The sequence below is a fragment of the Anthonomus grandis genome, chromosome 22, assembly GCF_022605725.1.
Source record: "Anthonomus grandis grandis chromosome 22, icAntGran1.3, whole genome shotgun sequence".
NCBI classification, from domain to species: Eukaryota; Metazoa; Arthropoda; class Insecta; order Coleoptera; family Curculionidae; genus Anthonomus; species Anthonomus grandis.
In genome coordinates, this window is record NC_065567.1 from 28,775,142 (window position 1) to 28,802,023 (window position 26,882).

Below are 26,882 nucleotides of genomic sequence, written 5' to 3' on the forward strand. Positions count from 1 at the left end.
ATAACTTCATGTATGTTTATGCTAGATTTTAGCTAGGCGTTTGATACCATTGACACTGCTATGCTTTTGGCTAAATTATATTGGTTTTTCAGCTAAAACTGTCAAAAATTTATTAACCATACTTAAATAATAGGTCTCAGTCTATGCATGGTGCATTTGGACAGCAGGCTGATTTTCTGACATTAAAAATAATATGAGTAAACTCTAAAACATATGAATATCCTGTTATAAATCCCATTTTCGTTGTCGGATATGCGAGATATTAACACCAAATTAAATTCTGATATTGAGAGCATTTAATATCCTTAAAATCCTTCTTTTAATAAATAAAAAAACAATAACAATTAGCATTTTCGGTTATATATCGGCGGTCCTCATTGAAACCCGATCAGTACCTTAACCAAACACAATAGGGCACTTTAGGGCGGGCGGATATACCGGTGAGCACAATATACCAGGGTGAGGCATCGTATCATTATTCAACGATCAATAAAAAAAAACAATTCACTTCTCAAATGATCACTGCAGTTAAAGGGATTGAATCCCATTCATAATTTTTATCGGTAGTAACCCTATACGAAAAGGGCTCGCGAAAGTAACTAGGGCGTAATCTTGGGAAAGGATGTGTGTGCCCTTTGGACTCAGGTGAATGCCGACTGGTCGGTGCTCGTTTTTGATAGTTGATATGTCTTTATACAAAAAAAAAAATGGTTTTATATAAAATGATGGCAATTTTTTTTTAAAATTCTAAAACAGCTTGTCTGTCACAAATGACATACTTCTTAAAATAAAAAAGCTGCAATACAATGAAGTCATTCTATCGCCTCTCCGCCATATGGAAATTGGGAACTTATAGATGCAGAGGGTACAAGATTAGGCAGATGGTGAGATTATTATGCGGGGCAGTAAACAAGGTGGACAGTTGGTAAATGTGAAAAATCTGATGAGATCGCCTTGGGTAAGACACGAGACATCACGTTAGTAATTTGACGTCTAACTGGCCCTTGTTATGGTAGATCTTAAGGGCTTTAAGAAGTACATTTTTTGGTTACGTTTTTGCATTATTTAAGTTAAAAGATAATTGAGTGTGGTTTAAGGTTGGAACCACTTTTTGATGAAAAATTCATTGTTTTTCTCCCCCTGAGTTCATTGTGCCTACGCTGATTTTTTTCGGAAAAATTAAGATTGTGGTCCTAAATTTTGTGGTTTTTGAAAATCAAATAAATGTTTATTAAAAAAAATGCTTTGAAAATGTTTAGTTTGGCTGTGAAAGAGGCATTAAGAGATTTTGATGGATTACATATATATTTTTCGATAATTTGATAATGAACATCACAGGATTTTTCTTTGGGTTTTGTTTCTTTGACAGTTTTGGATATTCTAAAAAAAAGGATAATTTTAGGAAATTTTGACAACGAAATAAAAGCCTTAGATTTTATGATTTTAGTCCCGGAATCTCCAAAACGATGGAAAATTTTGCATTTTTTAAAATTTCCCAATTCGACTTTTATCCAACATTTTTCGCACTTTTTTTGGAGAATTTCAGGAAATTTATAGTAACTCAAAAATTTCTGTGTTGTTTCAAATACTTTTTCAAAAATTTCTTTCAAATTCTTACAGAATTTTCAAAGTTCTGTAGTGTGTGTCATAAGTTTTTTCAAATTTTCAGTAACTATGATGATTACAAATACACCTGACCAGGAATTTCAAGATTTTTAAATCCTGCAACATCCAAAATTGAAATTTTTTTAAATCCTGTGGCTCTTATAGGCTTGGAATAATTTATTTCATATATAAACCCTAAAACCATGGGGGAGTTTTAGGATTTTAACTCTTCATGTGGATTATCGATCGAAATTTGAAAGATTCTCCATGTTTTGAAACGAATTTTAGCTGCTTTCAAATTCTAAACAAAATTTGAATATTTCAAGGATTTTCATGAATTTTCCTTGATATTGCCTGTATCTCCTGGAAAATCTAAAAATATTGACATTTTCACAGGCTCGGCATTAATTTTTTTTTTATTGAGGATAATTTTTTTTAAATATGATATCTATAGTAAAAAAACTAATAACTGTTTATGTAAAGGTCCCCACATAGGAGCAGAATAAAACTGTCGCAGTATAACAGTCGGAATACAAAATTGAATCTACTGTAACTGGTTTAAGTCTGGAACAATTTTTTGATAAAATAATAATTATTTTCGTATTTAAGTTATCTAGTACCCGATCTTTTATATATATCAAAAAAAAGTAGACAAAACCAGGTACCCGTGAAATAACATCGCCCAAATCCCCCATTTGATTGAACCTTAAGATAAGCCTAATTAAAAGCCTAAAAAATTAAAAGTGCGTCTAAGTGTGTGACAGTCAAATACCGAATATAAAATGTTTTTCAATGGCTTAATTTCAGGTATCCTGTCGGGGTATCACATCAAGATACGACAGAACGCATTTCTATGATTAAATGCTTCCTTTACCATTGTTTTCGGGTAATTTAGAAGATAAGTGAAATCTGTATGTTTGGCAATTAGTCATGGCCGTAATGCAGTGGGTAGTTCAGGAAAGAAATTTGATTTCATTAAAATTTAATTATATTTTTCTAAAAACTCCACATTGTACCATATTTAGCATTTAAACTCTCGATAGTCGTATCTATCCAGTTGCTGTAGTATGGTACATTGACGTACACTCCATACACCCCTGGCTGACCACAGTTTTTACCCCATATCACCAACCCTGCCACGCTCAATTGACCTGCTGAGTCTGGACATACCAATGGTGAACCACCATCTTGCTAAAATAATCATAAATATATATATAAAAAAATCAATTGGGTGAGGTTTAAGTCATTTCAAATGCGATCAAATAAGTCAATTTAATTAAAACAGAAATAATGATATATACTTACAGTACAAGCGTCTTTCATGACCTCACCTCCCGCACAAATCTCCCCCACCAAATCAAGAAAAATATCCACATTGCTCCCAAGCAAACTGGGCCTGGAAAATGACTCTCTGCATACTTCAGGCTCCACCACCTCAACTGTGACCTGTTTTTGTGGATTAGTGGGTGCGTCGTCTTTCGTAAAGGACGTTTGACCCCAGCCGGACACCATGCAGCTAAAAACCCTTACTGTACTCCTTATATCATAACATAACTTTAAGAACCACCTGCTTCCGTTAAAAAGTTGTCCAAATACCGGGACGCATACTTTATTGATAGTGTTATAAATCCCAAACACTATTGGACTCTCCAGTCTTAAAATGGCAATATCGTTAAGCAAAGTTTCCGCATTGTACGACGGATGGATTAAGACCTCTTGGACTCTGGAGTTCTGGGTGTTTTCGAAGTTGTTAGGGTCCGAGACTCCCATGTGTACCATTATCTCGTTCGGGGTGGCTCTAAATATGAATAAATCACGTTTTTGTTTATAAAATATGGATTACTCACCTATTTCCAATGACCTTATGCGCAGCCGTCAAAACGTGGAAATTATCAAGCAAAGCGCCACTCCCAGAGAATGGATGAGTAGCATTTTGTAAAAACGCCTGCCATGGATGTGCGCCGACGTCTGCGTTACCATCATTGACATTTATCGGGTCTACAAAGCGTTTTCCGCACTGTGTTTCTATGCCGTAACAAGGAAAGTAACCTGGGGGGCACATATCATCCTGAAATTATAGAATAATATTGAACAAATTATTGTACAGCGTGTTGTTCGTATTTGTGAGTTGTACTTGGAATATATTTTTAATTAAAAGAGCATAATGAGTCAAGTAGGGCCAATGATCATAAACCTAAATGTATTGCTAAAGATGATAAGCACCAATAAACATCTGAGGTAGAACCTACTTAATAAAGTGGAAGAAACGAATGAGCTTCTAAAGCAGAACAACAGTCTTTAAACAAAATCAATTTCTCAACTTGAAAAGGAACTTACGATGTTCAAACAGTATTCTGCAAACTCTAGTTCTAGCTTGTCTCCCTCTAGTAACAATGCTAACAGCTTTAATGAACTGTTCAGTGAATAAAATGACAGAGAAAGCAGGAAAAAGAACTTCATGGTCATTTGATGCATTTAATTGTCCTGAGATAATCTGAACGATTTGTATACCATCTAATTGCCTCACTAATATTTGAATCCGAATGAATGATTTTCAATGATATGGCTTTTTAAAATTTTCCTTTAAAAATTTTCTGACTTTTTATGTTTTTCATGCGTATGTCTTAACTCTGTCCATTTGAATCTGGATGTTGACCTCTTCAACATGTCTGCTCGTCATTTTAAAAAGTTTTGGTCAAATAATATTGTAAACCTATTTAATTAATCTACCTCTTGTAGATATTTTATGATTATTATTATTTTCCATTACATGTGCATTGTTCTTTTTGGTAATTTCATATATTGTTTTAGTGATTAGGATTAGATTGCCGTTAGACAATAAATATATTTGAATTTGAAGTCCGTAAATCTCCTCGGCCAATCTCGGCTTCTTTCGGATATTTGATGTATATCCTGGTGGGGAGGTGCAGTAAGCTGCGCTGTTTGTTTATTTAAGGAATTGGGCGTAGCCAATATATCCCAATTAATACATGATAGGTAAATGAACGTTTATTATTGGTTTACACCAGTGCATTTTTCATAGTGATGCGCCTTGCTTTCGAGAAATAACATAGAGTTTTTACACGTTTTATTTGAAAACCTTAAGGTTATATGAGAAAAGTATAGATATAAAAACTAAAGTTTTTTTTATCACCTTCAATTTTATCAAAAAGCGTTTTTTTAGGCAATTATTTTCGGCAAAAAAACTGTTTTTCATTAACCTTACCCTTAACCCCCACCCACCCCACACGATTTACCAGTAAGAAATTGTTTTTGAAAATCATCAATCTAATAACACAGTTTGTTTATTTTATTATTGATATATGTATATTAATAAATATTTAATACAAAAACAGTGTTCTTACATTGGATATTATGGACGAAAAACAGTGATTTTTCAAAGGAATTTCTTACTGGGCAAATGTTTGGGGAGGGTGGGCGGGTAAGGGTTATGTTGAAGAAAAACAATGTTTTTGCAGAAAATATATATGCAACATTTAATTTAATAACACTGTTTATTTAAATTTAATCTAATTTTATATATAAACATTTAGTATTAAAACAGCGTTATTAGATTGGATAATATGGACGAAAAACAGTGATTTTTCAGAAGAATTTCATCGAATATAGTAATCGAGTTTAAAAACTAGATATGTAAATCCCGTGTCATTTTTTTAAATGCCAAAATGCTCTCCATTTTGTCAACAGAATAATATACGTATATTCGGCACTTTAATAAATATATCTTGACCATATAATGGTAATATATGATGCTTGTGATGTTTATTGGGTCATTTTAAATATAAAATTTAATTATTCTACTTACGGGAGTTACAATACGAGGATCGACACTCGTTTGTCCGCCAAAACCAACTGTGGGACACGACGTGCCAATTGGTAGGCAAATGTAGGTGTCCCCTGTTGAAGATACACCGGTGGTTAAAGCAGAAACGGACGCTAAAACCGTTAAATGTGAAAAGAATTTAACTTATCGTTTAAATTGTAAAAAGTTACCTTTCAAAAGAATAAATAGCACAATATAATGAAACATTTTTATGTTGGGTAAATAAGCTGAGGTACAAGCGGACTGTAACCAGCATCATTTCAATTCCGCTATAATATACCAAGAACTAAATACGTTCGTGCATGCAAAAATCGACATTGGCTCTAATAATTTAATTGTTTTTCCTATAAAATGAGAACAATCATAACATAAATGTACTAATTTTAATAATTTGTTTAAATTGCTTCGGATTTGTGTCAATGCCAGATTGATTAGGGAAAAACAAAATTGCAGTTAGAAATTTATTGCTCAGTATAGATTTTCTCAGTTTCTCTTGTATTGATAGTGATTAAATAAATTGTCACGTGTAAAACCTATTTTATTATTTTCGTTTTAATTTCAAATTTAATATACATGAGTTTGCTGTATATGGCTAAAGCTCTCTAATAATTGGTCCAGAGGATACACAAAAAGTAATAGTGAGGCAGTTAGGAAGTAACCTTTGAAAGAAGTGTGTGTGAAAGAGGTGGCATGAGGGTGCTGAATTTAATAGTGATGAGTATGAGAGAAATGGTTGATCTTTAGGAGTATGGACATTATGAGTAGATCTGTTTTATTTTGCGCACTTTTGGTGTGAAAACGAATGCGAAATTCCTCGCCTGGTGGCTCCAAAGACTAAATAAACATTATAATAGAAATATATCCCGTGTATAATTTGTTGAAATGCTTACTGTTTAGCGACAGTGGTGTTACTATTTTAGGACACTAGCTAGTCCTCAAATAAAGAGAAATTTTATTTCCGTATATCTAAATATTGGAATGTAACTTAATTGATGTAAACTCAGATATTGCAAGAGAACCGAGGTTTCCCAATGAGTACATTTTAATATTCCAAAAGTTGACAGAACAGTAATTGTTTTTGTCTGACTATAAGGTGAGTGTTTAAGATTGAATTTGCAATTGCAGATACCCATTGGCTTAGAGCAACTTTGACAGGCAATAAACTACATTTTAAATTTGAATTTTACACACGTATGAAACTTATACAGTGAGGACGTGCAAGTTGGAACAAATTCATTTAAAATTCAGGGGTGTGTTCGAAAAAAAATTCTTTTTTCGAAAGCGATTTTTCTGATGATGAATTCAGATTGGACCAAAAATGAGCCACGACTATCAACTTAATTTTTTTAAATAGAAACATCCATTTTTTATTTAATTTTTTAATTCTGTATAAAAATTTAAGTATATTTTGTATCCCATGTCCTATAACCATAACCTCAATATTTATTAAGAAATTTTCGATTAAATTTTTTATAAATAACCATTAATTTTTGGAACAGTTTATAAAAAAACAAAACAAAAAAATTAAAATAAATGTTCAGATTGTTGACGATTAACTTCCTGACAGTAAACAAGTCGACATTTAAATTCTTGTAATACTTAGGTTATTGTTTGAGGCCGTATTTGTTGTAATTCAACTCTAATTCTTTTAAACTTTCAGGTTTATGAAAATAAACTTTAGATCTTAGATAACCCCATAGATAAAAATCCAATGCGGTTAAATCTGGCGACCTTGCTGGCCATTCAATCTATCCATCTATTTGGGAAAAAGTTGGTAAGGTGCCATCCTGTTGGAACCATATCGAATCTATTCATATAAGTGGGTTTTAACCATATGGATAAAGTGCAATTAAACTAGGTACGATTTGATTTTGAAGTAACTCTAAATATTTTTCAGAGGTAAGTGTGCCCTCAATAAAATAGGGACCCACAATTGACGTGCCCACAATTCCTTCCCATGCGTTTAAATTCTTGGGAAATTGGTTTGTGACTTTCCATACTCCAGCATGGATTTTCTGATGCCCAATAACGAAAATTCTGCCTATTTACAGAACCATTAAAAAAAGAACTTGCCTCGTCGGAAAAAAACAATCTTAATTAAAAATTGTGGGTTTGCATTACATTTATTCATCATTATTTCGCAAAACTCTATTCTGCGGATGTGATCATTTTCTTAAATGAATTTTATATGGATGCCATGAACTTTTAATGGAACACATGATTTACTAACCGACTGATCTGCAAGCAACTTGTCCAGTTGATTTATGTGGATTTTCTTGTAAATTGAGCAAAATATCTAATTGTCTGTTTTCTGGAAGCGTGGGACGGTCCAGGTCATATTTGTCTCTAACATGACCAAAATCTCTAAACTCTTTTTTACATTTGCTTACTACCGAACGTGTAATAGGCCTCTCCGGGTACTTATTGTTAAATAGATCGCAAACTTTGGCTTGTGTTCGAGTCGAAAAACAGCATGCGAGGTATAGAACCGAATTTGTTTAAAAGACAAACGAACCTGTTAAAAAGAAGTGAAGGTCGTCTTGTCCGGGCCGAGGCTACGCCACGAATGTGGTTGTAGGACCGAACACGATTAGGGCGGCCCGTGAAAATATTTACAATAGCAGCCGCCGTCTTCGTAATCAACGACCCTTGATTAATGATCTACGATTGCATTTCATTGATTCCGCTCTAGACTGGGACCGAACCTATGCATAAACGCTTTTGTTTTCTATGGATTTATTTGCATGCGATTAATCAATAATCATTCGAGGCAATTTTTTACCCCCTAGTGTCTACTGATCATCAGTACAATGTTATTATAAAATTCTTCAATTATCACAATTTTTGTATTTAAATTAAATCATGTCATAAATTCCTTAGTGATGGAGAGAATTGTCGCAGGTCTAGAACTTCAAATAAAACTTATTTTGTTTCGAAGAAATGCTAACGTTTCGGCCTTTATTTATTGTTGTTCCCTCTCTCTCTCTCTCTTTTTTGTTCTTTTTATTAGTGAATAGACAAGTGGATCTGATGATGCCTAGTATGGGCGAAACACGTGATCCTCTGACTTTAATTTAATAAATTTGAGACCTATGACTTGCAACTTTTAAGACATAAACCATTAAAATTGGTACCGTAGAACTGCTTTTGGCTACAGACTTGTAAAAATCCCATACCCCCAAGTAATATTTTTGTAAATTGTTCAATATCTTCTCTTTTTATCGACAGATTTTCTTGATTTTGGTCTTTAAAGCTTTGAATTAACGCTCTGCAACTTTTAAGACATAAACCATTAAAATTGGTACCGTAGAACTGCTTTTGGGTACAGACTTGTAAAAATCCCATACCCCCAAGTAATATTTTTGTAAATTGTTCAATATCTTCTCTTTTTATCGACAGATTTTCTTGATTTTGGTCTTAAAAGCTTTGAATTAACGCTCTGCAACTTTTAAGACATAAACCATTAAAATTGGTACCGTAGAACTGCTTTTGGGTACAGACTTGTAAAAATCCCATACCCCCAAGTAATATTTTTGTAAATTGTTCAATATCTTCTCTTTTTATCGACAGATTTTCTTGATTTTGGTCTTAAAAGCTTTGAATTAACGCTCTGCAACTTTTAAGACATAAACCTTTAAAATTGGTGCCGTAGAACTGCTTTTGGCTACAGACATGTAAAAATCCCATACCCCCAAGTAATATTTTTGTAAATTGTTCAATATCTTCTCTTCCTATCGACAGATTTTCTTGATTTTGGTCTTAAAAGCTTTGAATTAACGCTCTGCAACTTTTAAGACATAAACCATTAAAATTGGTACCGTAGAACTGCTTTTGGCTACAGACATGTAAAAATCCCATATCCCCAAGTCATATTTTTGTAAATTGTTCAATATCTTCTCTTTTTATCGACAGATTTTCTTGATTTTGGCCTTAAAAGCTTTGAATTAACGCTCTGCAACTTTTAAGACATAAACCATTAAAATTGGTACCGTAGAACTGCTTTTGGGTAAAGACTTGTAAAAATCCCATACCCCCAAGTAATATTTTTGGAAATTGTTCAATATCTTCTCTTTTTATCGACAGATTTTCTTGATTTTGGTCTTAAAAGCTTTGAATTAACGCTCTGCAACTTTTAAGACATAAACCATTAAAATTGGTACCGTAGAACTGCTTTTGGGTACAGACTTGTAAAAATCCCATACCCCCAAGTAATATTTTTGTAAATTGTTCAATATCTTCTCTTTTTATCGACAGATTTTCTTGATTTTGGTCTTAAAAGCTTTGAATTAACGCTCTGCAACTTTTAAGACATAAACCATTAAAATTGGTACCGTAGAACTGCTTTTGGGTACAGACTTGTAAAAATCCCATACCCCCAAGTAATATTTTTGTAAATTGTTCAATATCTTCTCTTTTTATCGACAGATTTTCTTGATTTTGGTCTTAAAAGCTTTGAATTAACGCTCTGCAACTTTTAAGACATAAACCTTTAAAATTGGTGCCGTAGAACTGCTTTTGGCTACAGACATGTAAAAATCCCATACCCCCAAGTAATATTTTTGTAAATTGTTCAATATCTTCTCTTCCTATCGACAGATTTTCTTGATTTTGGTCTTAAAAGCTTTGAATTAACGCTCTGCAACTTTTAAGACATAAACCATTAAAATTGGTACCGTAGAACTGCTTTTGGCTACAGACATGTAAAAATCCCATATCCCCAAGTCATATTTTTGTAAATTGTTCAATATCTTCTCTTTTTATCGACAGATTTTCTTGATTTTGGCCTTAAAAGCTTTGAATTAACGCTCTGCAACTTTTAAGACATAAACCATTAAAATTGGTACCGTAGAACTGCTTTTGGGTAAAGACTTGTAAAAATCCCATACCCCCAAGTAATATTTTTGGAAATTGTTCAATATCTTCTCTTTTTATCGACAGATTTTCTTGATTTTGGTCTTAAAAGCTTTGAATTAACGCTCTGCAACTTTTAAGACATAAACCATTAAAATTGGTACCGTAGAACTGCTTTTGGGTACAGACTTGTAAAAATCCCATACCCCCAAGTAATATTTTTGTAAATTGTTCAATATCTTCTCTTTTTATCGACAGATTTTCTTGATTTTGGTCTTAAAAGCTTTGAATTAACGCTCTGCAACTTTTAAGACATAAACCATTAAAATTGGTACCGTAGAACTGCTTTTGGGTACAGACTTGTAAAAATCCCATACCCCCAAGTAATATTTTTGTAAATTGTTCAATATCTTCTCTTTTTATCGACAGATTTTCTTGATTTTGGTCTTAAAAGCTTTGAATTAACGCTCTGCAACTTTTAAGACATAAACCTTTAAAATTGGTGCCGTAGAACTGCTTTTGGCTACAGACATGTAAAAATCCCATACCCCCAAGTAATATTTTTGTAAATTGTTCAATATCTTCTCTTCCTATCGACAGATTTTCTTGATTTTGGTCTTAAAAGCTTTGAATTAACGCTCTGCAACTTTTAAGACATAAACCATTAAAATTGGTACCGTAGAACTGCTTTTGGCTACAGACATGTAAAAATCCCATATCCCCAAGTCATATTTTTGTAAATTGTTCAATATCTTCTCTTTTTATCGACAGATTTTCTTGATTTTGGCCTTAAAAGCTTTGAATTAACGCTCTGCAACTTTTAAGACATAAACCATTAAAATTGGTACCGTAGAACTGCTTTTGGCTACAGACATGTAAAAATCCCATACCCCCAAGTAATATTTTTGTAAATTGTTCAATATCTTCTCTTTTTATCGACAGATTTTCTTGATTTTGGTCTTAAAAGCTTTAAATTAACGCTCTGCAACTTTTAAGACATAAACCTTTAAAATTGGTACCGTAGAACTGCTTTTGGCTACAGACATGTAAAAATTCCATACCCCGAAGTAATATTTTTGTAAATTGTTCAATATAACATATATATAACAATAACACAGGTCTACAAAGTCCACAAAGCAAAAATGTGTTGCTTGAAATCTTGACTAGACCAGGATCCAGCAGAACACCCAGAAATTTAACACTAGTTGCATTTTTCTGGGTTAAGACTGGCTTAAGACTGGGTTTTGGCTGCACAAAGAAACAACCTACTTGCCATAGCAATGGTTGCATTCAAATATCTTTACAACAGGATGAGTCGGTAGTATCATCAAAAAAGAAGAGTCAAATGTGCAATTTGATATGATAATGGTTGATCATTGATGTATATAAAAAATAGTAAAGGGTCCAATAGAGACTCTGCCTAAAAATGCTCTCTGTAACTCACACCCGCGAATCTCACCTTTGTTAGGTAGTTTTTGTATCAAAGGTATACTAATTAAAAGAGTAGTCCATTTTTCTCATAGAGACCTCTTAATAATAAAAATTCAGAGATTGGAGGGACCCAAAGTCAATGGTCTCAGGTTATGTTTATTAACAAAAAAAAACATCTCTCACAATCTCTGAATTTTTAAAGGTATACTAGAAACATTGAAGTTATATTTACTATAAATTCAGAACCATTTATTTTTGGATAAAATAGAATTCTTTCGTGGTTATATAACCGACAGTGCTTTGTTGGTATTTTATAATTTTATTCCAAAAATCCTGGACTAAAAACAGATTTTCTTATAATCGGGAAGCACTATACACATTTAATTTTTAATTTTCATATTTGCAAAAATGCAGGAATATTTTGGTTATTGGGAGTGGGTTAAACTATTATAAATGATAATGCCAGAGTTTGAATTTATATGAATTTTAGGTAATTTTGTATATTTTCCAAATACATAAAATAAATTATAATGTAAGGCATTCAACGTCATTTGAATAGTAGTAATATAAAAAATTTAAAAAAAAATTAAAGGTGCGTAGAATATGACGTAAAACGGGCGAAAATACGCAGAAAAGTAAAAAAATGTATTTTTTAATATTTCACACGAATTTCAGGTAATTTTGCATATTTTCTAGGCATTTAGAATAATTTTTAAAGCAAGGCCTTAAAGGCCATTTGAATACTAATAATATAAAAATTCTTAAAAAAAGGTGCATAGAACATGATATAAAACTTGAATAAAATGCTGCAGAAAAGTACTGCTGTAATCAAGACAGAAAACCTAAAATAACAAAAACAAATATCGTTGTTGGTGGCGTCCCAGGCTCGCATTGTTTTCCCAGAACCCATTCCGTTCCACATCTGACTAAATATTCAATTATTCAACCTAAATATTGCCTTTTCCACTTAGCAGTAAATGGATACCGTGGCTATCGGCAAATAGATCGACATTTTGACCGTTTTTAACGCCTTTTTCCCATATGGTTATGGCATTGTTAACGCGTCGAAATGCGTAGCTACTTCCCGCGAAGCGTAACATCACGGTTAAGCCGTCTTGAAACTTTAAACCCGCAACTTGGTAGGTGGGCCTCGCTTAGACAGTGCCCAAATTACATACCCAATTACATCACTCAACGGTGTTAACTTTTTTTTTTAATGGGGAGTTTTGCCCATGTACCACTGACCCTCTAATCTCTTTTTAATGAGGCGTTGCAATGTACGAACATTAATAAGCAATTTTTTCAGACAAAAATTGGCCAATTTATTAAGATCAAGTCCAGTCAAGTTTGTGTCATGATTTAATTTTTCCAGGCAATTGAGGCACTTATAACCATGGGGTCAAGTCTAAAATTTGTCACTTATTTTGACAGGCACAAAACAATACTGCTATTACTCTTTAATCAAATATGAAGCATTTTCTTTAATAAAACATGATACGTACTTCATTAGAGTAAAGGTACTCATCTAATAAAAAGCATTTTTGTGGAATTGAAATATTTTATAATTATTATAGATTTCTTAATAAGTTTTTATTATTCTATGACAGTATCATGATGTTATGAGAGTATCGATTTTTACTTGTGAAAAGGAGCTCTCTCGTAGGGTAGTTTTCGCACAAAATTCGGACCCGTCGAACAAAAGTGCTCATAACTTTGTTGGTATTTGGGGTAGAGAAATGAAGTTTACCTTTCTGTAATCTATAAATATGAGGCTACAACCTAATTGTTTACGAATTGTCATTTATTTTTTTTGTATAGGACAAACATACCTTTAAAGTCAAAAAAAAATTGTCCAACTTTTTTAGTGTCAATTCTATACAGATCGCAACGGTTCTTTGAATATTATGAAACTCTACGGATCGATTAGAGTTCACGTGAGACAGTGCGGTATAGTTTTTGGTTATTCTCAGCATACGGGAAGTATTTTTTTTAACATCCAAAATTTCAGTCATGTGTGATATTCTTTGACGGTCTAATGGTATCTTTGCAGAAATAATGTCCTACAGAACTAATGGTGCAAAATTTAAAAAAAAATTCATTTGGATTAATTAAACCTGCATTCTTTCCAAATAAAACGGTGTATGAAGTTTCACGCTATCATTTATACAGGGTGAGCACTGTTCAGTCGAAAATACCCTTTTTCACACATTTTTTTTCTACTTTTAATAACTTTTTAGTTGCGCCACCTAGAGCCAAATGGCTTATGGACGGTTTGTAGCTTATAAAAATGAGAATGTTTTCTTGAGTAAAACCGTTTTTGTTTATGAATTTTTTGACTTTGGAATTTAATTGTAGGCACCCTGTATATCACAGATGAACCATAACTGCCTAAGCTAATGCGCTATTCATTTCAGTACAACATACTAAAATTTCATTTTTTCATCATTATTATAAGTACCTTAAAAGTAATTTTTTCCAAATTGCACACTGGCTATTCTCAAAGCAACCAATGGTGGCGTCTCCATGAAAACAGGCATTTTCGCCGTAAAAAGACCCTTTTTATAATCGAAATTTAACTACTAAAACCGATTGGAATCGAGCCAGAATTGATGTTAATCTATTCCTAAAGCTTTCTACTATTTTTCCATGTACAAATAATAAGGTAAACACCTTTTTTTATACCCTAAAACATCGTGTGAAAATGGTCGATTTTGACGTCTACGCGCGATTTTAATGGCGGTTTTGACAACATGGCGACAAACTAGATGATCGGCTCGGACTTGCTTCCTAATTTCATTGATAAAATGCTCAAAATAGCTCAAAACTTTCAGGAATTGGTATGGAATTATTCAAGAGACTCTGGACAATCTGAATATATGCATATCTTTTAACAAATCGTGTTCTTTTAGCCGTGATAATTCGGCAAAGTTTTGACATTTTAGAATTTACCGTGTATTAATATAATATTCATGCGATACCGTGGTCTATATAAGGCATTTGGCTAGATAAAAATTATAATACAGTGGATCCTAATGATAAAAAAAATGGGGAAATAATTATTGATTTTTAACAAATTTTTGAAATATTGAATTTTGAGGTTACGTGACAATCAAGGCTTTTTTCCTATTGTTCCGATTTCATTGGTATTTGGGGTTTATTTGGGACATAATTATTAGTTTTTAACAAATTTTTGAAATATTGAGTTTTCAGGTCACGTGACTATCAAAACTTTTGATTGAAATTTGGTATTTAGGATAAAATTCTTTAAAAAGTGCTGCAGTCATATTATGTATTAAAGCATACTTAAATTGAAGCGCATCTATTATCACATCATGGTTCTCTGAAGCATAATACCCCGAACATCTTAAATTTCAAACTTGTAAGACCTATAACGCGGTGAGTAGCTGCTCAACAATCTTCAATGGATTTTTTGGACTTAAATCGTATTTAAAAAATTTTCCAGTGATCAAAATTAGGGAAAATGTATACTGGTCAAGTATTTTCGTATCGTAACATTTCACAAAACACTTAAATGAGTCCTTTTTCAACCAAAAACTGAAGAGAAAGCACAAAACTTCACAAATGCCGAATGTAAACACAAGGCCGTTTGACAAGATGAAATTTCGCAAGATGGCATCAGTTCTTGCTTGCGATGTTGCCATCAGACTGTTAATAATTTTTTTTTGCTTTGAGGATGTTATTCTTTGAATAAGAATATTTTTTAATCCAACACCAATAAGTGAAATTAACATTATTATATGCGTTGATACATAGCTGCAAATTTCCTCTTTTGAAAATGGGTGTAAACTTAACAACAGAAAATTGACGAATATGTTTGTAAACAAAACACCCCCCCTTGCCACCGTGCATATATTGAAACCAAACAAAGTCGTTGTTTACTAATTCTAGTCTTTCAATGTTCTAAGGGTCATAGCTGCTTGTAAGAAATAAATCATGCCTGAAAAAAAATTCTTTACATATTTCATCTTTTTTTAACCAATGAAGTAAGCAAAAGTCAGAACGATACAGTATAGAGGCGAAAAAATAAAATTACAGGTCCCCCAGCCCAAGTTACCGGTTTGGGTATTTCGTTTTCGCCGAGAACAAAAGTGTTTCGAGCAGGTTAAGTAATCACATGTCTTCTCCGTCGAGATAATCAATCTTAAATTTAAATAAATCATGCCCGAGTCGTCTCAATAACAACGTTCCGCGCTAAGGAGAAACAATTTATTCAGACAGTATTCGCCATAGATTTGACATATTTGGCGAATACGGCCGAGCTTTAGAACAATTCTAATACCTCGGGCATAAAAAAATCAATAAATCAAAAATCAATTAAGCCAAAACCGTTTCGAACGTGGAGAGAGAGAGAGAAAAAAATTAAAAGTAAATTCTATGAGTCATTTCCGATATTCCACGGTACCGGCGTACAACAAAACACGTAAAGACGAACCGAGGGCAAAAAAAAATGCGTCTAAGCGTTAGAACCGTTTTCATTTTTCAAACACAAAACTAACTCAATCATTCATCAATTCAACACCGCGAAGAGATTTGAGAGAGAGAAAGAAGGAAAAAAAAACTGGACCAGTTTGCGTTTAAATTTGATTAGCGTGAGCCGTAGAGAAGGTTGGGAAGCGTTTATCAGTGCCGTAGGACCACTTTCTTTTTCTTATTTAGTGAAAAACAGTCATATTGAATTTCTATACAGGATAATTCAAAATTGAGTGCAAAGATTTTAAGGGCGTATTTACCAGCCAAAATTAAGAAGTTTTTTTCATAAAAACGTATGTTCTAATTTAGTTTGTATGTTCTAATTTTGTTCTAAATAAGTTTTTTTTTATTATGGAAATTTGCTTTTGTATGTATGTATCTGTAACTTGGGCTAAGTTAAATTTTAAAAAGAAATTAAATGAATCTCAATAAACGATGTGAATTTATTATTTGCTTTAATAGGGCCAGGCACAGATTTTGATTTTTTTCCTGGAAACAAATAGATAGATACGAGTAAAGCTCAGAAAGTTACATTATTGGCCGCTTAATCTAAAATAAAAAATACATTGTCAAAAAAGCGGTGGCGTAACATAATTTTACCTATAAGTATGAAGTAAATAGCTCCCTGAAACGGCACTGGAATTAATAAATTTATTTTATTCCCACCAAAGGAGTGCCTTTATGACGACAAATAGGCCTACCAAATTTTATTTAAATCGGCTGAAAGGATACACTCTGTATTTAGAAAACGAAGCAAGTTAGGATATACGTTTATATGAAAACAAGCTCTTATTTTTGGCTAGTAAATACGTCCTTGTAATCTTTGCACTCAATTTTGAATACATTAAAGTTGTATAAAGCAGCATATATTAACTGTAAATTTAATCACTGTAACTCAGTCTCATAAATTAGTAGAGAATGCGAATGGTAAAGAATGAACATTTTCTGTATCATTGTTATAAGTGTAAATAGTGTTTTTCTCCAGTAATGTGTCTAATTGTACCCGAAAAACATCATTTCATTTTTAAGAATTTAATTTTTATTTGCAAGAGTTTAGAAACCAGAAAAAAAATCGTCAAATTGATGGAATAAAATAAAAAAATGCCTGGAAGAAACAAATAAAAATTCCCTTAAAAAAAAGCCTGTATAAAGACTCTATACCAGGAGCCTGAAAAAATAGTTTAAGGAAACATATAAAAAAAAGGTAAAATAGGAGTAAACCTCAAAGGCTGAAAAATTAGGTCAATATCATTAAATAAAAAAAAAATACTGCACCTGAGTGAAAAGCATAAAAAAATATCCAAGGGCCTAGAAAACAAGGCTGAAAATGTGAAAAAATTACTTCAGAGGTCTGGGAATTCCAAAAAACTGACAATTATAAGGCACAACCCTAAAATTCACTTATACAGTCAAGACTGTACACTAATTAATTAAAAATACCCTAATAATATGCTGTGTTGCTTATACACTATTTCTTTTCACCAACTCGTTAAACCGAAGGTCAAGCCGATTTAAAATATACCCAACGCATTCGCCAATTCATACAAACCGTTAATATATCAATTCAAATAGTACCGACAGTAGGTTTAAGGTTTCGTACTTACATAACTTCTGTGGCCCAGTGATGGATGATGACTCACTCGCCTGGCATGTGATTTCTTCTATTGGAATGTGAAATCTTCTCAAAAATATTAACATATTTGTATGTGTTCCCTAGACCATTTTGATGTGTATATTTGTTCTAGGACAATCAAGGAGAAAAAGTTTTCATTGTCTGGTATTACCAACATTAATGAACAATGGCAACATTTGTATCATCAATCTTATTTGTCAAAATTTTATAAATATACACTAGGGATGTGTTAATGCGCCGATTTTCAATTTTAATCTAATTTCTTAAAAAACATAAATTTCGCGGTGTACACGCTCTATGGTTTTAATCCAGACGTCATACTGTGGAGACCAAATTATGCTATCAAACAGTTTTAAACAACACTCAACTTTTGGCAGTTCCAATAACGAGACCCATTATGTTGTGTGCCTCATTAACTGTGTTAATAATCAACAATTACATGCGTATTATGCACATTTCAGTAATAAATTAAGAAATAATCTTATTAAAGGACTACTTACTTGTTAAGACAATTAACATCTTTTTCGGCCCAACAAAAAGTCGTTTTCCACGCATACGGTTGTTCACAAGCGTAACACGTTTTATGACATGGTTCATTGCACATGGGTTCAGCCCAATCGGCACTGAAGATTCACGTTTTTCAGAAACCAATTGCGAGTATTCGCCCCGAAATCTGTTCATCTGCTGCTATACGACTCATACGTATGATGATGATGATGCCCTTTTTACACGTCGTTAAAAAACAAAAAAATTCAACACAGAGAGGTAACGATAGGATGGGCGGGGCGTGGACTTTTTTTTTTATCACCTCGTTCGCGTTTTCATCTTTAAGGCCGCGTGTATCAGCGAAATTACTACACGCGGAAGTGAGTGAATAACCTCCACGCGATTTTTTCAGTGTTTTATTACTTCGAAGTGCCAAAATGTGGGTCATCTTTTCTATGTCTTTTGTCTTTTTTTAGGCACCTCAGGAGCATTTTTCAATTATTTGCCTCAACTGTCTTGAAGAAAATAAGCCTGATCACATAAATCAAGGGAAACAAAAAGAATAATAGACTCACTAGATAAGTTTATGTCTTTTCTGTAATTTTTTTCGTCCAGGCAGTTGAAATAATTATTGCTTGGGTTAATTTGGTCTGGGGTTATAAAACACACTTATGTTCTTCCAATTGTTTACCTCAACTGCCTGGAAGAAATAAACAATGACAGAATCCCAAGCACATACACAGCTTGTAATAGTAATCACTGTGGACTATAGCACTACAATTCCTTTAGGTCATCAGTAAGAGTACTTTCTTTAAGTACTAAGAGTCGTAGAGCCAAATGATTATTTCTAGAAGAAACCCGTTTGAAAGAGTCATATTAATGTAATTTGTAATTTTTAGTTTGGATTCCACAGTTAAATAATATGGGATTCCTAAGTAGCCAAAGCTGAACATTTTCAAAATTTCACTATTATCTATCATCTGCAAACATTTTACTATATTTCAGAATCATTTTTAACTAAATGGAACAGACATAAGACACAATAGGTGTATGTAATTTTTTTGGACCCAGCACAAATTCCTCACTTTATATGCTACATACAACAGAATACAAAGAAAGCTTTTCAAGCAGCACACGATAGTTAAATAAACGTTTATTTTTGGTTTAGACCAGGTGTACACTTTTGGTTGAACTTAAGCTATAAATATCGAATAAAATGTTTGCATAATGAATATTATATTAAAAAAAAAAACGTTTTTTATTAATCCTACCATTACCCCCCTACCCACCCCACACAACTTAACAGTAAGAAATTTATTTCAAAAATCATTGTTTTCCAAAATACGCATTAATAACAGCTGGTTTCAAGGTTAATGTCTAATCTAATAATATACAGTTTGTTTATTTTATTATTGATATATGTATATAAATAAATATTTAATACAAAAACAGTGTTATTAGATTAAATAATATGGACAAAAAACAGTGATTCTTCAAAAGAATTTCTTACTGAACTAATGTTTGGGGTGGGTGGGGGGGTAAGGGTTATTTTGATAAAAAACAATTTTTTTGCAGAAAATATATATGCAATATTTATTTTAATAACACGGTTTATTTAAATTTAATATAATTTTATATATAAATATTTAATACAAAAACAGTGTTATTAGATTGGATAATGTGAATGAAAAACAGTGATTTTTCAAAAGAATTTTTCACTGAGCTAATGTTTGGGGTGGGTGGGGGGGGTAAGGGTTGTGTTGATGAAAAACAATGTTTTTTGCAGAAAATATATAAGCATTGCCTATTTTAGTCACACAGTTTATTTAAATTTAATATAATTTTATATATAAATATTTAATACAAAAACAGTGTTATTAGATTCGATAATATGGACAAAAAACAGTGATTTTTTAAAAGAATTTCATGAAATATTTGAGGTGTAAATCCCGTGTCAATTTTCTTAAATGCCATAATTTTCTCCCTTTTGTAAACAGAATAGTATATGATATACATATATTTTACAGTATTATACCTTGACCATATACGATTGATAAATATTCCAAAACCGTAAAATAAAGAAAATAATATATGATATGTTGCTTGGGTTAATTTGGTTCGTTCTTCTTGGGTATACAAAAAAAAATCTAAAAGAATTATTGTGTTTTTCCCATTCTTTGCCTAGAATAAGTTAATCATTACAGCTCATCAAATTGCGTTAGAATAAAAAAAATCATCAATAAAAGTGAGTCTTCTTTTTAAGGAACATTTGAAAAATGTCCTGTGTAAGGTAGACTGGACTATTTAGTGAGTTTTCACAATTTTCTTTTTTCCATGTACATCATTGGTCATTTATTCTTTCATTTCATTTACTTTTTATTGAATTGGCAGTCCAAGTATAATTATTAAGTTCGTGGACTCAATAGGGAGAAGGGTTAATCACAGCTAACAAAAATTAAAATACTAAAAAATACAAATATTGTTAACCATTCTTGAGAGGGATGATTTTCCTCATCCCGTCCCCCATGAATTCGCCCCTATTTTATAAATAATAATGAAATAATTTTTTTTTTCTGACTTGCCAATGTTAGGAAATACCGCTAACATCCTCAGATTCCATCGGGAATTTCGATCTAATTTACGATTTTTTTTTTAAAACCGGTCATAAGCACTAAAACCGATTAATAAAGTATCCACCAACACACGGTCTTACATGCACGCAAGTTGTACGTTGTCCTCTGGGCAAAATTTTTTTTTGGATTCGCACTTCTTGGTCGCGAGTTACGATCGCGCGTAGGTAAGGATATGGCAAGAGTTGTCGCGGTTCCCCGTATCGTAAATTCCATTTCAATTACTAGAAATGTCCAGAATGACCAATAAAATCTCTTATTTATCGCTGAGGTCATCATCTAGGTAGCCACTGCCTTGCACGATAGTATGACGGGTTTTAAAAGAAATGCGTCCTGTACGGTAACAGGATTTTCTTTATGAATATTAGTTTAGGAAATTGTTTAAAATTGAGTTACTTATATATCGGTGCAAGCGGATTCTTTCAGCTAGTCAACTGCAAATTTAGACACTAAACCAAGAACCCCAAGTCTCAATTGCTTGGAAAAAAATAATACTTCTAATGAAAAAAATGCTTCTAATGTCTGAAAAGGCATATGAGGATATGAGCGTAAAACAGGATGGAGAATGAAAAATATTACTTAAAAAAATTATTTATTTCTTCCAGGCAGTTAAGGTAAGCAATTGATCCAAGTCTTAAATGCATGAACGAGAAAAATTATGATACAAACCTGGAAAATAAAGGATTCTTCTCAACTGAAAGACATTTTCCAAATGATCCTTAAAAAGACTCTGTTTGATGAATTTTTTAACATTTTATTAAAATTTCTGTTTTTTTGATGAATGATTAACTTCTTTCAGGCAGTTGAAATTCTGTTTTTAAGCAATATAGACTTGTGAGTCTATAGTACTCACAAGCAAACAATTGGAAGAACACAAAAATGCCTTATTTTATATACCCAAGGATAACGAATTAACCCAAGCAAGTGAGGTGAGCCTGTAAGAGCAAGGTTAAAATATATGATTTCTTTTGTTGGTCAATTTAATCCAAACTCAATTCTAGATGAAAGTCTAGCATGGAAAGTGCTCAAAAGATGCAAGAAAGAAAAATACTTCCCAAGTATGAAGTCCTTGTAAAGTGCTCTCTTGAGTACATATAGTAAACACTAATGATGTGAATGAAGTTATAATCCAGTTTATGCATAGACTGAAGCTTTATATGAATAAAAATACCCATCAAGAAAAAACGCTTGTAAAGAACCTTGTGTCGATAAGCAGCTACTACACCAAAAGAATGATTTAATAGCTAAATAACCAAGAAGCTTGAGCTGAATATCGACGTTGTAAAAAATATATAACTTGGAAAATAACGTATGTGATACAAGTCAGGTCCAAGCAAGCAAATTCAATTGGAAATACTTCCCTTTAACAATATAAATAGAGCAGGCAGTCTACAATAGTGAGACATGACATAGGAACATGAGGGTTAGATTGTGAGGAGCATCATTATCACATTGTCACTGTACCGTCATATTTTTTATCACAATGTCCAAGTGATCTTCTACCAATTTATCACTGGGCATCAACACATAAAATATTAAAGTTGTAAGTTAGGGCAAAAAAAACACACACTAATTGTGTCTTATGCCCGTTCCATGGAGTTCAACAAGAATCTGTAATATAGTAAAATGTTTACAGATGATACAACCATTTTATGGTCTAATAATGGAAGCAATGATGAAATGATGATCGGTTCTTGGTAGAGTTTGGCAGATGATTTTACTGGTTGGAAGTGCGCACATAATGTGTTTATGTTAAGTGAGTTTTGTGTTCTTCTAGTTCTATGATTGTGTCATGGTTTAATTCTCCTGAAAAAAAATAAGACACAAATCAATCATGTTCAGGGAGTTTTGTGTTTTTCCTTCATTTATGTGCTTGGGATTATGACATGGATTATTTATTCCAGGCAGTTAAAGCAAAACAATTGCAACTATACAACACTGCCAAAAAATTCAAGAAAATTCAATCAAATTAACCCAAACTCATGAAGGTCACAAACCTCAACTGCCTGGACGAGAAAAATGATGACACCAACCCAAAATACAGAAACATGCAAAAAAAGTTAATAAATTTCACATTTCTGAAAACTCACTTAAGTTCCCAAGTTAGTTTCCAAAATCCAAAAAGTCCCCTTCTTAAACTCACTTTATGCATCAAGTATTTTAATTGAAATTTCATAAGTTTTTTTTGTCATTGATTGAAATATCATCGAACCAGCAAGCATGATTAACTCGGTAAATAACAATAATGGGTTTATTATTTATTGTAATATAAAACGCAAACCGAGACATCCTTTACTATTGTTCGAGAGTTGAGCAACTTTAATAACAAAAGATCATACTTTCAATAACATCAAAGAGGACGTCTCTTAGGTACGGCCGTAACTTTTACTTTTAACTCGACGACCCAAATACGAAATTTTTTTTCAACGTAAACCATGCGCAGTAGAGGCAATAAATAGCTCATCAGTAGCCTAAAGACTTATTCACATTAATATACATATTACATGAGCCATTGTTTTTTTAAAAGGGAGAAAAGCACCGACGCGACGCATGTTTCCGGACATCAAACGCGGGTATCGCTGCCTTTTAAATCGAACTTTACCTGCCTAACGTCGGGCGGGTCGGTCGAATGATTAGCACCACAATTGAATTTTAATTAGGAAACCTATGGTAGCTATTAGAAATTGTTCATATTTTGTGAGGGACTTGTGTAAGGTGACTAAGGGTTCAAGTTAGTTCAATAAAAATTTTTGAAATATTTGTCATTTTATTTTGTGAGGGTAATATTTATAGGCTTCAAAATAGCCGCCATTCGCTTTAAAGTGTAAAATCTCCAAAACAAGTTGGGCTATTTTTATAAAATAAAAAGCATGTTCAGAAGAATATTTTCTATCCTGGATTTCTGAAAAAATCCAATCATTCCAGAATGTGGGCTCAACTGCCTGGAAATAAAATAACTTTTCCGGCTTTTTTACTAGTGACAATTGCCCGGAAGAAATAAATGTACATGACATAGCCCCAATGACAGGGAAACTATGGACTCTTCATCATCAAAATGACAAGGCACAATTCTTTGTTAAACCTTTTACTTATTATTTTTTTTATATTGCATAAGCACACTCAATAAAGAAGCATTCACTCTCCATTTCTCTCTCTCTTGTGCCTATTCTAGTTTAATAAGAATAATTGATAACTATCGAGTGTTTTGCACAATACCATTATAGCTTTATTAACAAGACGATTACACCATCTTTAAGTGCGATCTCGTTAAGGAATTAAATGTATATACGTACCTACTTATTATCGGATTGTGTTTGGAAAAAAAGGCTTTTAGAACGGTGTATACTTATAAATAAGGTTTATTTTAAATTACAATAATTTGTTCATAAAACACTCGGCAATTATCAGTTGGCCCCGGGGTGGCGAATTAATTGCGCTATCTTTGTTGATTGCGTAGATTGCAAATACGTCGGCGCATTATTAGCGATTTTAACGACACTAAAAACTACTTAAAATTCACCAGGAACATTTTTAACGACTATAATTGTTCATTGTCTGGCAAAAGAATAATGAAATAATGTGGAGCGGTAAAAATAGAACAAAATATCCGCGAGTGGAAACAATAGAAAATAGTTTAGCCGTTATAAATCGGAAATGTCACATTATACGGCGCGATTTTTTCCGAATCGACCAAACGTGCTAAGCACGTCGCCCCGGCCCATTATACATACAATATGTAATACATTAAAATACGAATCTCAATTTTTTATCTCCGATAGAACTTATAGGTTGTGTTGGGTATAGCAGGTTTACCTCTTCAGTGGCGTACCAGGATTTATTTTTTAATTTAATTGGCTGTTAACAGTCGAATTTCTCGCTAAATTTTCACTTTTAGGAGGTCCTAAGACAAATGCTTCACAAATATATGAGTTATGCAGCTTAATTAGGTCAATAAGTTCCCATATTAAAGTTAAAGTTGGTCATAACTCAAAAGCCAGGGTACCTATAGGCTTGAAAATTTGTATGCAGGTTCTTCAGTTAATTTCATTGGACACATGTTTTAGCGTTTTTTGAAAAAATTACAGAAAGCAAAGAAAAAAATATTTTTTAAAACTGCATTTTTTTTTCAAAGAAAATTGAGAAAATGGCCATAACTCAAAAACCAGGTCATTTACAGACTTGAAAATTTGAGTGTAAGTTCTTCAATTAAATTCATTAGACACGTATTTCAGCGTTTTTCGAAAAAAATTACAGAAGGCTAAGAAAAAAATATTTTTGAAAATATTATTTTTTTTTCTAACGAAAATTGAGAAAATGGCCATAACTTAAAAACCAGGTCATTCACAGACTTGAAAATTTGTGTGTAGGTTCTTCAATTAAATTCATTAGACACGTATTTCAACGTTTTTCAAAAAAATTACAAAAGGCAAAGAAAATTGTTTTTTTTTTTAAATGCATTTTTTTTCTCAAAAAAATTGAGAAAATTACCATAATTCAAAAACCAGGTTATCTACAGGCCTGAAAATTTGTATGAAGGTTCTTCAATTAAATTCATTGGACACCTATTTCAGCGTTTTTTGAAAAAAATTACAGAAAGCAACGAAAAAAAATATTTTTTAAAAATGCATTTTTTTTTTTTCAAAAAAAATTGAGAGTGGCCATAATTCAAAAACCAGGTTATCTACAGACCTGAAAATTTGTGTGTAAGTTCTTCTATTAAATTAATTAGACACCTATTTCAGCGTTTTTCGGAAAAAATTACAGAAGGCAAAGAAATTTTTTTTTTTAAAAATCCATTTTTTTTTTCCAAAAAAAATGAGAAAATAACCACAACTCAAAAACCAGGTCATGTACAGGCCTGAAAATTTGTATGCAGGTTTTTTAATTAAATTTATTAGACACCTATTTCAGCGTTTTTCGAAAAAAATTACAGAAGGCAAAGAAAAAAATATTTTTTAAAAATGCATTTTTTTTTCCAAAAAAATTGAGAAAATGGCCATAACTCAAGAACCAGGTCATCTACAGACTTGAAAATTTGTGTGTAAGTTCTTCTATTAAATTCATTAGACACCTATTTCAGCGTTTTTCGAAAAAAATGACAGAAGGCAAAGAAAATTTTTTTTTTAAAAATCCATTTTTTTTTCCAAAAAAAAATGAGAAAATAACCACAACTCAAAAACCAGGTCATCTACAGGCCTGAAAATTTGTATGCAGGTTCCCCAATTAAATTTATTAGACACCTATTTCAGCGTTTTTCGAAAAAAATTACAGAAGGCAAAGAAAAAAAATATTTTTTAAAAATCCATTTTTTTCCAAAAAAATTGAGAAAATGGCCATAACTCAAAAATTAGGTCATCTACAGACGTGAAAATTTGTATGCAGGTTCTTCAATTATATTTATTGGACACCTATTTCAGCGTTTTTCGAAAAAAAAATACAGAAGGCAAAGAAAAAAATATTTTTTAAAAATCCATTTTTTTTCCAAAAAAATTGAGAAAATGGCCATAACTCAAAAATCAGGTCATCTACAGACTTGAAAATTTGTGTGTAAGTTCTTCTATTAAATTCATTCGACACCTATTTCAGGGTTTTTTGAAAAAAATTACAGAAATCAAAGAAAAAAATATTTTTTAAAAATGCATTTTTTTCCGAAAAAAAATTGAGAAAGTGGCTATAAGTTAAAAACCAGGTTATCTACAGACCTGAAAATTTGCATGCAGGTTCTTCAATTAAATTCATTAGACACCTATTTCAGCGTTTTTTGAAAACGTATATGAGATGCGAAGAAAAAAATATTTTTTAAAAATGCATTTTTTTTTCAAAAAAATTGAGAATATGGCCATAACTCAAAAACCAACTCATCTACAGACCTGAAAATTTGTATCCAGGTTCTTCAATTAAATTCATTAGA

At 32.2% G+C, this 26,882-nt stretch overlaps 2 protein-coding genes across 3 annotated transcripts in view; one reads left to right on the forward strand and one right to left on the reverse strand.

The window, feature by feature from the left end:
* The window catches only part of LOC126748190 (lysine-specific histone demethylase 1A), a 122,398-nt gene that overhangs the window by 6,943 nt on the left and 88,573 nt on the right, over positions 1-26,882 (forward strand). The window lies entirely within an intron of this gene.
* On the reverse strand, positions 2,577-18,685 carry LOC126748191 (phenoloxidase-activating factor 2-like). Of its 2 annotated transcripts, none has more exons than XM_050457242.1 (6): positions 18,356-18,685; positions 5,432-5,562; positions 3,453-3,673; positions 3,173-3,403; positions 2,911-3,121; positions 2,577-2,796 (listed from the first exon to the last, which is right to left on the reverse strand). In XM_050457242.1, exons 1-6 carry the CDS (start codon positions 18,534-18,536, stop codon positions 2,602-2,604), a joined length of 1,170 nt encoding a protein of 389 aa, XP_050313199.1. In that variant the 5' UTR covers positions 18,537-18,685; the 3' UTR covers positions 2,577-2,601. The 2 variants fall into 2 exon arrangements, with proteins under 2 accessions (XP_050313199.1, XP_050313201.1); XM_050457244.1 differs by lacking the exon at positions 18,356-18,685 and adding an exon at positions 5,620-5,764.

Bases quoted from the DNA above. Each gene is read 5' to 3' on its own strand.
- LOC126748191 (XM_050457242.1), bottom strand. From the start codon at position 18,536: ATGAACAGATTTCGGGGCGAATACTCGCAATTGGTTTCTGAAAAACGT. The intron at 3,404-3,452 runs GTGAGTAATCCA...ATTCATATTTAG, and splicing joins CATAAGGTCATTGGAAATAG to AGCCACCCCGAACGAGATAA. The intron at 3,122-3,172 runs GTGGTTCTTAAA...AAGGGTTTTTAG, and splicing joins CAACTTTTTAACGGAAGCAG to CTGCATGGTGTCCGGCTGGG.